The sequence below is a fragment of the Nicotiana tabacum genome, chromosome 2, assembly GCF_000715075.1.
Source record: "Nicotiana tabacum cultivar K326 chromosome 2, ASM71507v2, whole genome shotgun sequence".
Classification (NCBI taxonomy): Eukaryota; Viridiplantae; Streptophyta; class Magnoliopsida; order Solanales; family Solanaceae; genus Nicotiana; species Nicotiana tabacum.
Window position 1 is genome coordinate 27937678 of NC_134081.1, and position 17550 is coordinate 27955227.

Below are 17550 nucleotides of genomic sequence, written 5' to 3' on the forward strand. Positions count from 1 at the left end.
CCTTAGGATTGGTGTTGTTTTGTGTTAATTGTGATAAATGGAAGCCGTATACGCAAGGTGACGAGTGCGTACCCATGCTAAATGTGGTAATTGACCGGTTATAGCTAAGTAGATTCTTTTCATGCCTTTAATTGAGTTTCCATAACATGTTATATTCATCATCATTAGCCTATCTTCACATGCTTTATTTGACATTGTTAATACGTGTCTTATCTTTTACTTGCAAATTGCCTTTATATGCTTAGTTGAAGTTATTGTTCTCTCAATTCCTTATTCATTATGTAACTGTTGAGCTCCCTTACTTGACGTTATTATTTCTTAGAATATGTTATTGTTGGATTGCGGTGTTAAAGATTATAAAGACCGTGATTCACATTGATGCAAAGTTGTAAATTTGTTGAAATACCAAACTTGTTGAGTTATTCACTTTCGGTTGCTATTGTCGAGACTCTTGTACATATTGTGATTGAGCCATGAGCTATTTATTATGAAAACACTATTATTGTTGACTTCTTTGACAAGTTGTGGTATTGGGAACTTGAGGTGCGATTTGTGATATGTGGTGATATTGATACGCATGCGGTGGTATAAGGATTGGGGTTGAAATGCATGCAGTGAGATAAGGTGGGATTGATACGCGTGTTGCTAGTAGGAGAACTACTTGAAGCCACACGGTGTGATAAGGCGGGCTAAATCGCGGGTAGCTATTTCGGAAAAATAATTTTCAAAACTAAATGTAAGGCTCCCGCGGTGATATAAGGAAAGATTGTGATTTGATTTGTGAAATGAGACTACGAGGCGGTACCTCGGTAGTGATTCTTGTTGATACCTTTCATTTACACCACTTATGTTTTGTTTGCACCATTTCCTTGGCATTCTTATTATGTTCTTTTATTCCGTGTTGTCTTAATTGCCTTAATTTTTGCGTAGCTATCCTTGATATATTTCTTCGTTGTACCCTTTCCGTTGTTCCATTATTATATTGTACTATACCTGTTCATCTTATTTATTTATTTCAGTAGGTGTCTTGACCTGACCTCATCACTACTCTACCGAGGTTAAACATGATACTTACTGAGTGACCTCATCACTCATACTACGCTTTTGCATATCTTTTTGTGCAAATCCAGGTACTTCATACCAGCCTAGGTATCAGTGAGTTGCTCTTAGACCGAATACTTCAAGGTATACTTGCCGGCATTCGCAGATCTTGGAGTCACCCTCTATCTAGTTTCTATCTCATTCTCCTTTTATATATACTGTTATATAGGGATGTTCAGTATACTCGTGTAGAGCTTGTGACTCTGTATCACTAGATTTTGGGAGTTATGTTCAGTTGTATTGCAAGGTCCTTTTTATGATAACTATTATTTTAAATTGGAAGTTTTATTACTGTTTCTATTAAATTCTTCATATATGTTAGGTTTACCTAGTCTTAGAGACTAGGTGCCGTCACGACATCATACAGAGGAAAATTGGGGTCGTGACAACTATTTGTCTGCTAGTTTCTCCTTGCCAATTAGGATTACTCTTGGAGAATTTGTTCAATAATGCATAAATTTCATCAAAACATTTCTCCAACACTTGACCACCAACTGCACCATCTATCACGATCTTAGTCTCAGGGTGTAGCCCTTCTATGAAGGTATCAGTCAACACCTCATTAGTCTAGTTATGATGAGGACGATCCCGTAGCAATCCTTTGAACCTCTCCCAAGCAGAATATAATGACTCACCCTCCCTTTATTTAAAAGCGACTATCTTACTTCTAGTATTTGCAGTTTTGCCTGAAGGAAAGAATCGTGCCAGGAATTTGCGAGCTAAATCATTTCATGATGTAATAGAGTTAGTCGATTCTGCCTTTAACCATCTTTTCTCTTTGCCCAACTGAGAGAAAGGAAATAGTTTGAGTCTCACATATTCCCGTGTGACTCCATTTGTGATATAAGTATCAGTGATCTCCAAGAAGTTCAAATTATGTTGCTGCGGATTCTCATGTGGTAGACCCATGAATTGCTCGTTTGAATATAACATCTGGATCATGCTCTATTTAAGCTCAAAGTGTCTGGTGGTTCTGGGCTTCACTATGCTAGAGGTAACATTCCATCGCCTCCTCCTGCACCACCAATGGTTTCCCGTCTGCATCTCCACAGGTAGTTGAACAAGTGCATGAATATTGTTTGTGTCCCTTGCTTCTCTCAACCTTCTGTGAAATCTTCTCTCAGGTTCTGGGTCAAAGCCTTGAATTCTATCTTGGCACCTCACACTTCCAATTCAAGAAAAATGCTTGAGATTAGAAAAACGAATGAGAAAAGTTAGACTTAACAAAATAAATAACGAAAGCTAAAGCTAGTAAAGTAGTCAATATTCAAGTTCCTGGCAATGGCGCAAAAAACTTATTACTCCCAAATGCACACACAAATACATGTGATCAATGAGTAATATAATGATGGTAGAGTGTCGAACCCACAGAGACTTGTGTTAACTACCTACTAATTTCGAATCAATTTGTTACTAAGTCAAATCAAGCAATGGTTGAGTTTATGTTACTAATGACTAAAGCAACAAATTTAACAATTAACTAAATTAGCACCACAAAAAGTTGGTTGTGTTGTGAATTCAACAGAGATAAACATTTCAAGGTTGTGATCGATTCATCAATCCTATTGTGTTCTAGCTAACTCCCATTTTCATGCAATTCGCTTCATGGTTGTTAATTAATCGAGTAATTTGTGCTCGTAGTATTCTCTCGAATTACTATGCGCCTGTCCAAAATAGATTAACTCCAATATTTTTATAAAATTAATATATCAAGAATGCATTAAGATCACAATATCTAATTAAGCATGATGATTAGGTATAATCCTATCCTAATTTGCCCCATACTTCACAGTTAAGATCATGATTTCTTTAATTCTTCTCTAATCTAACTGTAGCTTTACCAAGCATAATCCAGATAGTTGATAGAAGTTAGCCGTTGGCCAGAAAATCAAGCAATTAAGCATATAATTAAAGCAATAATCATATAATTGCGAATTATAATCAAGGAGAAGTTAACGTCAAACAACAATATTCATGGATAAATCACAACACCAGAACTAATGGTTCTTGGCCACATAATAGTGTTAAACAAATTCACAAGTTTTTGAATTACTGAAAGTACTAAGAAGAATGAAGAAAAAATTATAGTCCTTGCTCCTGAGTGTTCCGTGCTTGTATACTGCTCTCAAAGTGGCGTCTCTCCCTCCAAATTAGGTTTAGAACTCTTTTTATACGAGTTGGGGTCATGTAGGGCCGTCAAAACCAAGTCCCGAGTGAAGTAGAAAAAGTCCCGACTCAGCGTCTAGGGCAGCACATCGCGCTGGCCCTGCACTGAGCTGAAATCCAAAAAAATCCGGGTCTGACTTCTGCATCCCAGGCAGCGGGTCGCGCTGGCCTGGGTGCTAGCTTGGGAAGTTTTTCTCTTTTCATCTCTTTTTGCTCCAACTCTTGCCTTTTCGTTCCGCATCGCTTCCGGGTGACACCTACACATAACAATATCATAATTTAGCTCAAATCAACACAATACTCATGCAAATACATAAAATTCGAGTAATGTGATGCGGCATGCATATAAATACATATACTTTAAGCCAAATATCAAGGACACAATTAATTTGTTTTTTGTTAGATGATTTTTGGTTCAATGACAAGGAATGCCATTTCCATGGGAAATATTTCAATATCTAGTTATCGAATTCTTCGAAAGCAAGAGCTTTGAAATAGTAATCCGTTAACAAAAAAAAAATAATAATAAACCAGAGATTATGACTGTGCATAAAGCTATATATGGATGTTGATTGCTTATATATATTTCTCTATTATTTCCGTACAGTAATGCATTTTTCTTTTAATATTGCATATAAACTTGAATGCTTATACGAATTCAATAAATATATAACACAAGTCTTCACAAATATGATTATTACTTAATTATATTTAATTAATACATATTATAACTTTTATTTGTCATTTAATTATGGTAAATATAGGTGTAAATGTCCAATTTTTATTGTGTTGTGACTATATGTCACTAATTTATTCAGTCACCTTTTTTTTAAAGTAGCAAATATTTATTAAACAACTAAGCCAAAATATAGTTACATCAGGGAAACATCTCCGTTCTGAAATGAGAAGCATCCGAATAAAAAATAGAAGCTAAAAATGATGGATATGAGTCACAAATTATACAAGTTACATACCACAAAGCTACCCGAGCAAGATAGTAAGCTGCTTATTAGCATCACGCCTAATCCAGTGAAAGGACAATTCAAGAAATTGATATCCAGTTTTTATCAAGTGGTGAATATGGGTGTGTTTGATATGAAAGAAAATATTTTCATTAAAAATATTTTCCTGGAAAATGAGTGATTTTATCACTTTGTTTTCCATGTTTGATTGGTAAGTAAAAAAAAATCGAATTTTTTTTAGTGATTGGTTAGCAAGTAGAAATATTAATTTGAAAATATATAATTCAGGCAAATACTATGGGGTAAGGGAGGACTGGTGGGGACGGGAGAGGGCTTGGGGTGGCAGGTGGGGGGGTGGGTGGGGTGGCAAGTGGGGGGTGGGTGGGGTGTGCATTGGGGTGGGCGGGGATGCTGGAGTTGGGTGGGGGTTTGGGGGGTAGGAGGTTAGGCGGGGTTAGGATAGGGGAGTGGGTAGGGAAGTTCGGGGTAGGGTGGTTAGGGTGGTGGGTGGGGTTGATGGAGGTGGGGAATAGGGTGTGAAAGGTTGAAAAAGAGTTTTAAAAAATATTTTTCTTCCCCTCCTCTAATTGGAGGAAAATGAGTTCATGAGAAAAATATTTTTCAAACATTTAAGCCAGTCAAACATGAAAAAATTAGAAATGATCTCTAGAATTTTTCTTCTTATCAAACACACCCTACGTGACACTGTTCTTTTCGTCACCTTCTTAGTTATAAAAAGTTTGGTGCGTGCTTTTAAGAGAAAACATGTTCTTTTTTGTCTAATATCTTTCATTTTCATCTAGTCAAATCAAACAAAAATAAGGAGAATTATTAATGTTTATTTTACTTTCCTTTGTTTCTAGTTTCCGAAACAAGGTGTAAAGTGTTAGAAAAAAAAAATTGAAAATGAAATTGAAGAAGACTTGAGGCGTGAGAACGGCTTTCCTTAACGAAGATATTTTTTGTATACAAATTGAGAAAATACAAACAATCTTCTTCGGGATACAACAAGTCAAAATATATTTTTAGATTTTTCTATATCCACTTTGTTGGAAGTAATTCTATTTATAGAGAAACCATCGAACCTTTTCAAAAAAGATATGTTCTTTCACAAACAGACGCATCTATTTATTCAAAAATATATTTAAAATTTCAAATTCAAACAAAATAGATTTTAATTATAGAAATAAATAAAAACATAATCATTTATTTTAGGTCGGACACGGCCCGCACTAAGCCCAAGTCCAAGCCTTTGATATATATATATATATATATATATATAGAAAATAAGGTATATGTATTTGCACCCATATAAGACACATAAAAGGACGAGGACTTAAAAAAAAAAGTGGCCTTATACCACTCACATGCTTTCCAACAATGTATAACAAACTATTCTTCATAAAGTACTTGCCATTTCTTTGTTTTTCGTTATCCGGTGAATATATTTATAGCATTAACTTACTAGAGGTTCACTTAATTATTTAATTGTATGTATTATTTATATCTTTTTTAATTGTTTCTATATCTACTTACTTTCTTGTTACGTGCTAATAGCTAAACGGAAGAGAGTTCAATCTACACGAAACAATATTGCTCTAATCATTGGATCACATCAATGTAATCTACCCCACCTAAATATAATCAATGGCTATTGTTTCATGCGAGAATTAATTGGCTGTTGATTGTAATTCTAGCTGCACTCTATCGAGGCATAAGGGATGATTTGACCACAATAAATACAATGAGAGAATAAGGAAAAGCATAGGAATCCAAGAGAAAGAAAATATGGATTTGTAATTTCACCGACAAACTTTTTATTTTTTCGTTTTACTTTATATATGATATTATTTTTTTATTAGTCCGTCCAAAAAAAGATTAGCATCTTTATAAATGTAGAATAAAATTTAACTTAAATTTTATTTACCCTTAAAAATATTTTTTATAACCACACAAATGTTACGACATATTCAATAGATCATCGCAAATTACAAAAGTTCTAAATTCACACAAATATTGACATGTTTAACATAAATATTAAACATCTTCCTTTCTTTCTTACATTCTATACACATTCAAATTAAACTATGTCATATAAATTGAAAATAAGAATAAATCCAGATTTACCTAAGAGTAGTATTGATCTAATGGTTAATGAAGTGAGAAGAGACATGATGTCATATGTTCAAATCGAGCCCAAAAAATATTAGGTCATTTCACTTTATCTGCCTAAGTTTTAGTGAATAAAGTTTTCTGATACATGTGATGAGAACTAGCAGATATCGTTAGAATAATTAAGGTGTACCCAAGTTGACCCAGACAACACCATGTCAATAAAAAAAATTGAGTCCCAGATTTATTGTGTGAGACTCTTTCCAATAACACCAAAAATATAAATTTGTCATTTATCCAACGGTAATCCGGTCAATAGGATGGATTGGTTAATAGGTGAATGAGGTCATTGCTTATTTAAGAATTTAAGAAAGAATAACGAAACAAAAAATACCGTTGGGTAACACAAAAAGATCGGAGAAAATAAAGGAAAAAAGCAAAATAGTCAAGAAAGTCAATGAGGAATAGCCATGCATTAGACCTTTGAGTCTTAATTTATATTTTTCTGTCATAAAGTGACTATATTTTCAAGTTTGACCACAACATGTAATAAATGTCAGCACTGCAAATCTAACGGAAAGTCGGTTCATAACATTCTCTAGGGTCCCTGCTGCAAAGACAAGTTCAAAAGGACCTCAACATATTTCATATTTACTATTCCTTTTCATGTATAGAGTATTATTTGTCGTGCTTTAGACGCCTAAAGAAATATAATTAATATTTTTAATTACCAGTGTATTTGCCTAATTTCCTATTTAGGCTAATGATGTCTGATTTTCAGTTAACCTCTTCATATACGGAGGCAAATTCAGGATTTAAAGTGTATGAGTTCCTGTTATAATCTCAAATTATTAATATACAATATTAACTAGATTCGCAATTAAATATTTATAAATATTTAGTAAATTTTAATAGAAATACAAGATATATGCAAAAATTACTAGATTTTCGAGAACCCATATATTATACTCTTGATCCACCACTATTCATATATATCTCATTATTTTGATCTATTGTGGCTCACTAATAAGTCACTAGGATACAAGGTTAGCTTCCTCATATATCCACCATCTCTCAACAGTTGGTCCAACCCACTCAAGACCAAGGTTGCATTCCCAGTAGCTTCGTTACTATTAGCCTGTTTGGCCAAGCTTTTTTTTGGTAAAATATTTTGGACAAAAGTGCTTGTTTTTAAAGTTGAAATATTTGGCCAAACTTTTAGAAGGAAAAAAGTGATTTGAGTAAAAGTAGAAATAATTTTTGAGAAGCAAAAAAATATAGTTTCTTCCCAAAAATACTATTTGAAAAGCACTTTTGAGAAAAATACACTTAAAAAGTACTTTTTAAAAGTTTGACCAAATATTAAATACTGCTCAAAAGTATTTTTTAAATTAAATAGCCAAACATAAACTGCTTCTCACCAAAATATATTTTTGAAAAACAATTTTGAGAAAATATTTTTCAAAAGCTAATTTTAAAATTTTGGTCAAACATGCTATATGTTTTTCAGCCCATTCTATTAGTGATAATTGTCTGCTTTGAAGGTAGACTTGCACGGCTTTAAAATATGCCGAAAGGATTGGAGGATTGCTTCCTTATGCACACAATATCTCTCGCGTTTTGCTGATTTAAATTTGCCTAGGATATTACAAGTTCCACTATACTATCAATCCCTCTTAAGTGGGTAAAACAAATTGCCTTAACGTCTATAAAGAGAAATAGGCTTAGGCTAGCTAGAGAAAAGGTGACTAATGTTGTGTCCACAATTTGGCCAATATTCAAGACCAAGCATGTTGCATAGTAGGTGTATACGTCATGTGAAATGTTTCAATATTAGTTGCTTAATTCATCAACATTCCAGCAGAGTTGCTTGCATATATTCATTAGTATTATGCAACAAATAGGAAATTATCCAAGCAATAAAACTCACCTTTAATTTGTAGGGTGAATGACAATACTCAAGTACGTAATAAAACGCTTTGATTCGTATATTAGTTGGACAAAATAAATGGTTCGTGTAACATCATCACCTGATAATGTTTGACGTGTGTTAATTACTTATCTCATTTTATTAGATCGAACATGTAAATATATTTTTTTGTTGATGGTGATGATAAAGTACAAGAGTAACTATTTTTACCGGGTGAAATAAGTAACAACATTTTTATTAGTGGGTGAGGATAGGATTCGAATAATTAAAGCAATTTTATTGATATTGCACGTATGCAATAATGATGACAAAGAGCAAAACAATCGAGTGTGAACCATCATAGGAGAAAGAAATCAAATTTCTTAGTTCAACTGCACAATTTGGCAGTGGAACAACGTAACTACAATTCCATTAAGTTGAAATCTGGTACGATTTTTATTCATGCACGATCATGTCATGAAATTTCCTCATCAACGTATGACAACGTGTTAATTACGTACAAAGTAAAGGGAAAAGAATCACAGAACTGCCTGGGGTAATTTCATTCCATGTATGTAATCTCTTTGCTAATTTAAAAACAACAGACTCAAATTTATGAGAAAATCGATGCCAATAGACATTGAACTGTTCATGGTTGAGAGCCCTCACAACCCGGACACAATGACACAATTATTAGGGACACGCAGTGGCAGAACCAGAATTTTCATTAAAGAGTATCAAAATATAAATAATAAAATCAAGGGGAGTCAACGTATAGTAAATATACATAAAATAAAAAATCTTATCTAATAATATAGTATAATTTCCGGCGAAGGGTGTCGCTTGACACCCCTTGGTTCAATGTGGCTCCGCCACTGCGCTCTACTACCGAGCTAATTATAGCCCGTCATGCAAGCCTCCACTGGGAGCTAATTTCATCCGTCTCTTTTCTTTTTTCGCCCCCAGATACCAACAGAGAAAGAGGAAATAAAGTGCATATGTACCAACTGCTTGAACTAAATGGACAAACAACGCACCTTGTAACTTGAAATTTCTCAAATAAATATGGGTGCATGTAACAATCTGAACTATATTTGGATGAAAGAATAAGAAAACCAAAAAAGAAAGTTGTCAAAATTAATAACATAACTCTGAATATATTAGTTTCCCAAGAAAGAGATACATGCATTGCATCATATTTTGTAACAGAAGCAAATAGTTATGTCATTGAGTATTAATTAATTGAGTGGTCTGTTTCCCTAATTTGGTTTTTCTGTTCAAGCATACATGAACCAACACAATGATTTTTTCTTATTTTTTATTTCTTCACTCCTTGAAAACGAAGTAAAAAGATACGAATAGCATAATAGAGTAACCTAGACATTGAACTAAGATGCAAAATATATTAATGCTCTTAGCAATCAATCATAAAGTAAGGAAAGTACTTAGTCTTTTAATTTTGTTCATAGAACAAACATGGAAAGATAAGAATGACTTGATCTCTCCATCATTAATGCATGGTAAAATGGATAATAACTAAAGGATTTCATTTGAAGTTCAATATATATATATATATACACACTAAAATTCTATTTCTAAATCCCATATATTTTCACCAGAAAAATTTAGTCCTAACTCGAAACCACCTTATCAAATGCCAATTAGCATGCATCAAGTTTTATGGATATGGTTCCACTTATTGTAAATCCTTTCTAAATTTGCCAATAGAAAATGTGATAATTAACTAAGAAACATAGTAGATAACTAGCCTAAGTCTATCCCTACCTAGATATAATCAACTTGTCACCACCTTAGCCTCCTGGAGATGAATTCACTCCATCGAGTAGCTAATGTTTATATTGCATAATGCACCATTAAGGATCCACAATAAAATCTATAAAGTTATGTTATATCCATTTCATTTTATATGATAGTATTTGATTAATTGGGCACAAATTTTTAAAAGTAAGAAAGAATTTTTTTTTTGATTCATACTAAAGGTCTTTAGAGCTGGAGTTTTCAAGTATCAAAAATGTTATTCTTTTTTTTTATAAAAGACTAAAAAGGTATCATATAAAATGAACAGAGGAATTATAAGAATTGTTTTCGAGTTATTAGATGTTATATCCAGCATGTCCAATATCGTGGGCGGATTTATATAAGTTAAGAGTTCGGTAAAACCTAATAGTTTTAGCTTATATGTTGTATTTATATTAAGAATTTCACTTGATATGTATAAGGAATTTATTTAACCGGTAAGCGAACAAAACTGTGGGTTCAGAACTAGAGGCAGAGCTAGGATTTAAAATTTAAGAATTCTTAATTACTTGCCATCGAACCCATAGCTTTCGATCGTCTTAATAACCGGTTTCACAACTAAATATTTATACATATATATCATAAATTTATAATACAAATACAAGGTATAAGAAAAAGTCATTGAATTCGTTTGAAGCCGTACATCATACTCTAACTTTGTCCCTGTTTAGAACTTATAAACTCAAAATTTTGGGTCCGCTTGCTTCTGATAGGATAGAAATTATAAAGAGTCTTCGTGTAGCTAGTTGTATGAGATCTAATTTTCAAAACTTTGGCAAAAAGATTGGGCAATCATTACAAGTATCTAGACAGCCTATCACCAGGAAAAAGGTGTAACAATATCTGAAATGCTCCAAGCTAAGTCCAAACTTTGACTTTCCATTTACGCGTATCGCCAGCTATTCAAATGGTAATTAAGTTTATACCATGAACCGTTGTATTCGATTCATCCAAGTAAATGAAACCTTAATTCTACCATCGATAAAACAAAGAAAACTAGAATAGAAAGACAAACGAAGGACCATTGTATTGGAATTATGTGTCCTTCTATTGCATGGAAAGCTTAAAATTCAATTATTTATAAATATATTATTCTTTTTAAGACTGATTAATAAGAAAATAATATTACATAAAATAAAACAAATGGAGCAAGTATCATTTTTATTACTGTCTTCCTTCAAGATTTTTTAAACATAAGAAAGTAAGTTGCTTTGCATACTAGGATAACTAAGAAACGCAAGATAATAATTAGACCTCAAGAGCGCATAAAGATCAAGAAATAAGAATTTTTATAACTTGCAAAATCAAAGAAGAGACATGAAATGCATGGAACATTATGTTTGTTTTTCAGTACTACGAGAAGAGTAAGTTCAAGACAAACCTCTGATCAAAGGGCTTCTTTTTATCTTCTTTTAAACTTCCCCAGAACATGATCATCAGCAAAATTTAATCAAGAAAGCAGTTAGTCTAATTAGCTAGAGCTAGCTAATATTCCACTTCCTTTATACCCTAATAAGGTTACATGTTGTGCCATGCTAATCTGCTCTGTATCGTTCCAATTTTATCGGATGTACCCGAAGGGAATATATAAGGTTACATGTTGTGATCTTCTCTTCTGAGCTTGTTCAAAAGAGCTGTAATAAGTGCATCCCTTTTCTCAGCTCTAGCTTCTTCTCTAATCCTCCTTTGTTCTTCCCTTTCTCTCCATCGTCTTTCCATCATTAACCTCTCATTTTCTAATGCCTCCATTGTTTGTCTCCATTCCATTTCCTTTATTCTCCTCTCTTCTTCCCTTGCTTCATAAGCTTTTAACCATTGCATTTCCATTGCCATTTGTTGCTTCATGAAATCATCCAAAATCTCCTTAAAACTACTCACTAAATTCCCACTACCAGCACTAGAACTACTACCAACAATGTTAACATTATTTCCCTTGACCTTTCTTTTCTTTTTTGTGATACCAACTACTTTTTCTCCTTCGCTATCCTCATTTTCTTCCTCTTCATCAGAAGATAGCTGAGAAATAGTCTTCTTCTTCGACCCGCTGCCACCTTCTGCCTCTATCCACAGCATTCTCTGCATCCTAGCCGCGAAAATCGCTTGCAACTCGTTGTAAAATGGAAACTGTTGTCGTAGAGCTTCCGGTTCAAGCGTTTCACATCCCTATTAAAACAATATAATGAAAAGGAAATGAAAGACATAGCTATATATACTTCTTTTGAAAAAGATCTTAAAAGATGGTAACTTGGTAAGAAACTCAACAACCCTTAAAGAATTTGAAGTGTCTTCATCAAGATTCAAGATAAAAATAAATATTTAATGCAGTATTAGTTAGCAAGGCAGATCCAAATTTTAAATTAGACGACTTTAATCTTTGAAAGTTATCGCCTGAATATACTGTATTTTTTAAATTATAAGTTCAGAATTAAATATAATACATATCTTAAAATTTTTGTTGTTTTAGACATACATATATTTATATTTATACTGGGGAATAAAAGTTGCATCCCCGATGCTAGCTAGTGACTTTCTCAGAAAGAAACCTAATAAACGAGTCTATTCTTTCATATATTTATTTAAGATTAAAAGAGAGAAACCAGTACCTTATAGCGCGTAACGAGATTTTTCCACTTGCATTTACACTGTTCAGGGCTACGATTGTAACCTTTGTCTTTCATCTTTGTGGCTATGACTTCCCATAAAAGCTTGTTTCTTTTAGTTTCCATGAAAGTTTGATCCAACTCGGCTCTAATCATCAAGAAATCTCTTGTTTCTTGAATACTCCATTGAGGAAATCTATCTCCACTAGTTGTACCAATATTAACCCCTCCACCACTTGTATCTACATTCACACTTTGATGACTAAACGGATTTTGATGTTGATGTTGATGTTGATGATGATGAAGATGAAGATGAGGATCCATATAATAATAACCCTAGATTTATTATTTAAAAAGGGTATATTTATGTTTGGTTGAACTTGAAGTTTGAGAGATAGTTTTGGTTAAGAAAATGGAGAGGAAAAAGATTTGGGGAGAGAGAAGAAGAAAGGTTTTATATGTAGGGAAAATGAAAGTGGGGATATATGGTGTGAAAATAAGGTGTGAAAAAGAATGAATATCTATGGCTTATGTGTCAAAAGCGAGCGTTGTATTTTTGAGTTCTCCATTAAGAAGTTAGAAAGAAAAAAAATGTGAATCAAATCTTTCTTTTTCCTTTCATTCTCTTTTTGTTATTGCATCCCTTTTTCCTTCAAAGAAACAGTGTCTCATCTCTCTACGCGTAAACTCATTTCTCTCTCTGTCGCCAAAAAATAATTATCTTTATAAAGTTGAAGAAATTATAATAATTTAGAATTGACATCCACATTTGTTCATATTGCGATGAAGTGACATCATGCTGGCGAAAGAAAACAGAAACCCTTTGGATGGGGCTTTGATTTTATGTCAAGTTGTAGACTAGTCAGATGCTTGTTTTACAAGGTTCCCAACTTTAATTTTCTCTCTATTGGAGTCAAAATTTAGAATTTATGTGTTCTATACTAATCAGCAAACTCATCTCATTTTAATTATTTGAACTGACAATTAATATTTTATATATTTTTTAATATATCTAAACAAAATCACACTGAATTTGTCCGAGCGCGTCCTAATAATGATCTAGCTCCACCCATGTATTTGGCTAGTCATGTTACATTTGGCTTGTACTAAGAGGGAAAAAAGTACGTAGAAATGTAATTTGTTCATCTAATGTGTAAAGAGTGGAAAAATACTTGACAGTATGCTTTTTTTTGTATTCTTGCATCTCTGTTGTACATAATACGCGTTGTGTTACAGAGTGAACCGTGTTTTGGGTGTCGGAGAAGTCGGCATCAGGTCTTTTGGAATTTCTTACTATATAATATATAAATAATTCTATTATGGATAATAGATTTAACTTTTATGCATTAATAATGTAAGATAATTTTATTATTATGACGAGTCATTTAGTTTGCGAGATAATCATTATTTTATCTCGCATTTAATTAAATTTTTTATTTTGTGATTAACTATACTACAATTGTGAGATTATTTTTATACCACCTTCAATGTAGGTACCAAAATAACCAAGATGCCCTTCTCCGAAGGCTTTATTCCTAAAGTCCTTTAAGAAATCTAAGTCTAAAATTGAAATTAAAAGTTTATCTATATTTATTTAATGTAAAACGAGTTACATAGTTTTATATTATACATGTATATCCTATTTTTTGGTTGATAAATCAATCATTTATCAATAAAAGTATATTCACTATATAATTTCGTTATTATTTAATCCCCATATAATAATTCTATCATTATAATTCTAATTTATTCACCAACCAAATGACCCCGTATATGTTTACCTATTATAGTAGATTATATGTCTTATTAGCTAGCTTATTAATCTAACTTTTTATGAACGATTAAGTATATTTATTTATTATATAATTTGATCTTTTAATATATAAAAGTTAAATTCTTCTGTAATTAAATTAATGCACTAGAAAGGTCATAACCTTGTTGTCACCGGTTCAAATCATGGCTACCCATATCTTGATTTGCCAAAATATTTTTGATTTGACCATTTGACAAGCTGCTAAGATTTAGGCCAACCTCTTTCTTTAGTGAAGCATCAAGTATACGTATCTTTATCAATTAATCAATTATGAAATGTAGATTATAGTCATGTATCGTAATTCTTCCTACAATATTTGAAGAAAAATGAATCTATCTATATCAGTTAACATATCTTATAACTAGTCAAATGATAAATCGACCACCAGATTTTGAGATATGACATAATTTTTCTCTCTTCCAATCTCGACCTTTCATTTTGAATCGTGCTAACTACAATGAAATCGTTTAAATTTTGCAGAACTTGAGATGAAATATTTGTATGTGGATTGATTTTGGATTATGTTATTTGAAAAAAAGAAATATAATTGACATATACACGGTAATGTATTTTCCTTGTTATGTAGAACGTCCGATTACAAGGTGGATACTCTAGACAAATTAAAAAAAGATATTACGATTTAAGATCCACTTAAAGCAAGTTAAGAGAAAAGTGAAAAGCAGATTCATTTAGTTTATTCTGTCTGTTCTTTCTTTAATGAATATATATGTAGTAGAGTGATAAGTATTCTTTTATCTTTAATTAAAAGTTTCGAGTTCGAGCCCCAAGTATGAAATCATCTTTGTTAGCGAGTATTCTACCTTCAACATGAAATTTTTCGATCGAATCCAAATCTTATCAGTCTCATGGCTGATATCGATCACCGAGGATTGGAAACCAAAAGAAAGCATATGTACCTAGAGCTAGAAGCAGCCAACGTATATGCAACAAGACCAGCATACAAATTGTTTTATGAAAAAAGGAAACTCTTGTTGTTCCACTATATATCTCGTATAACTTATTCTTGTAAAATAAATTACAGAAGTTTGTATTTGTAAAATGGGGAAAATTTGACATAAGAATAAATGGGCTCCCTACTTTTCAATTTTATAGCCCACATTTCAATTTACAACCAACTAGCCCAAAAATAATATGCTAAGATTCAACATCCAACTCCAATAGGTTCTCGAAATTAATATTTAATTTTTAAAAAAAATTGCTCAAACTTTTAAATTAATTTTCGAACCAGTAACTGTAACTCAAATATTAGTTCAACAAACCAAATCTATTTGGGTGGTAAAAATTAGATTTTTAATAAGCTTAAATATGTGGGTTTAAATTTCGAATTTGATTTTGTAAAAAATTTGGAGTGGGTATTATTTAGACTTATTAGAAATAGTATAAGAAGGTTGTATATAAAATTTGAAGTCATTTAATGGAGATTTGGACTGGTTTTGAACAAGAATTGTAACTGAAAATCGTGGAAGAAGTTCGTCTACAGACGCTTGTATAAAGTTGTATAAAAGAGTATAATATTGTATAAGATGTGTTTATACACTCATATACACTATTATACATAATTATACAAAAAAACTGATTTCGTCTTCTTCCTTGCGTCCTTTATGAAATTTAACTCAAATCTTGCTCAAATCTACTCCAAATCACTTCAAATTTAAATTTTGAACTCATTTTGATATTTTCAATCAATTGGAACAACACCCTCAAAAAATTCTATTTTCGAAAGCAAAGCTTTGAATGGCCTTCAATGGTGGATTTCTACTCTTCAATTTTCTTACATTGCAACCAGGTGACACGGGGGGAGGAGGGGGGAGCAGAAAATACACGACCCCTTGAAGCATATGTAGAAGATGTGAGAAGAACAGAGAGTGAAAGCAATGGTTGTGAGAACACAAATTTAACTCCATAACTTTTAGAATCAATGGTTGTAAGAATACAAATTTTGAATTTGCTAGTCTTTAAAAATCTGTACAATATAGGCTAGGTAGGGTAAAACTTAAAAATATGAGCCATTTTTTATTATGGTGTGAAGTCACGTGTATTTTCTTGTAATTCTTTCTTTGTAAAATGTACCAATGAATGAAAAGGATACACTTGGGATGTTTTCAAATAAAATAAGAGAACATAAAAGCTAAATTAATATACGAGTCACGTCACCTCAAATATAATCAAGCAAGTGGAATGTTCCCAACAACTTCCTCTTTCTTTTATACGTTGATGCCTTAATCCAACACAAGTAATATAATGTCATGCACAAAAGATATACTTTTTCTACTTGAATTGTTTAACTAGTTCTAGAATTTTTTAAAACTTTCTTGGACGTATTACTTACTGAATCCAAGAATCACCTTTGAAAGAGATACCATTTCAACGAAAAAAACGGTTACATTTTATAAAAGAAAAGGAGTAAATGAATGAATGGAACAAGATAGAATGCAAAAAGAAAACCATTCTTTCCCTAGATTAAGTGTATGGCCAAAGTAAAGCATATACACGGATGCTTAACACTTTAAAGGATCAAAAAGACCTTTCTGATGTCACTAGTCAATATTAATGTTCCCATAAACGAAGAATCCTCAATTATTAATATAAAACATGCTATTTAAATTAGTACAAATATATGTAAAGTTTATGTGTAAATCAATTATTCTAAGTTACAATTTTTTTTCTATTTTCTTTCAAGTAGAGATGAGTTCGTGAACGGAGAAAAGAGGACAAGAATCCTTTGGAAGTAGAATTTTGAACATGTACAACTTAGGACTATCAGGTTACACCTCAAACTTTATTCTGTTAGTAATAAAAAATTCCTGAATTCAAATTAAATACATTATGAATAATAATTCAAGCAATTTATAAAATAATTAACAGATCCTAGAAGCTGAAAAATAGATAAAATTTTGCTAATAGTACACGCGTCATGCCTACCAGTCTTCCAAAATATTGTTTTCTTCTTTTATTCAATTCATACAAAATCTGGAGACTAATTATTACTAGTAGTAGTTAAAATAAACGACGACAAAAGAAAAGTAGAGGCACTAGTCCTTTCGTTAG

The 17550-nt window shown here is 32.2% G+C and overlaps 1 protein-coding gene across 1 annotated transcript; it reads right to left on the reverse strand.

The window, feature by feature from the left end:
- Positions 1–11336: 11336 nt before the first annotated feature.
- LOC107773181 (trihelix transcription factor GT-3b) lies at positions 11337–13246 on the reverse strand. Its single transcript, XM_016592630.2, has 2 exons — positions 12672–13246; positions 11337–12231 (listed from the first exon to the last, which is right to left on the reverse strand). Exons 1-2 carry the CDS (start codon positions 12990–12992, stop codon positions 11662–11664), a joined length of 891 nt encoding a protein of 296 aa, XP_016448116.2. The 5' UTR covers positions 12993–13246; the 3' UTR covers positions 11337–11661.
- Positions 13247–17550: the final 4304 nt, after the last annotated feature.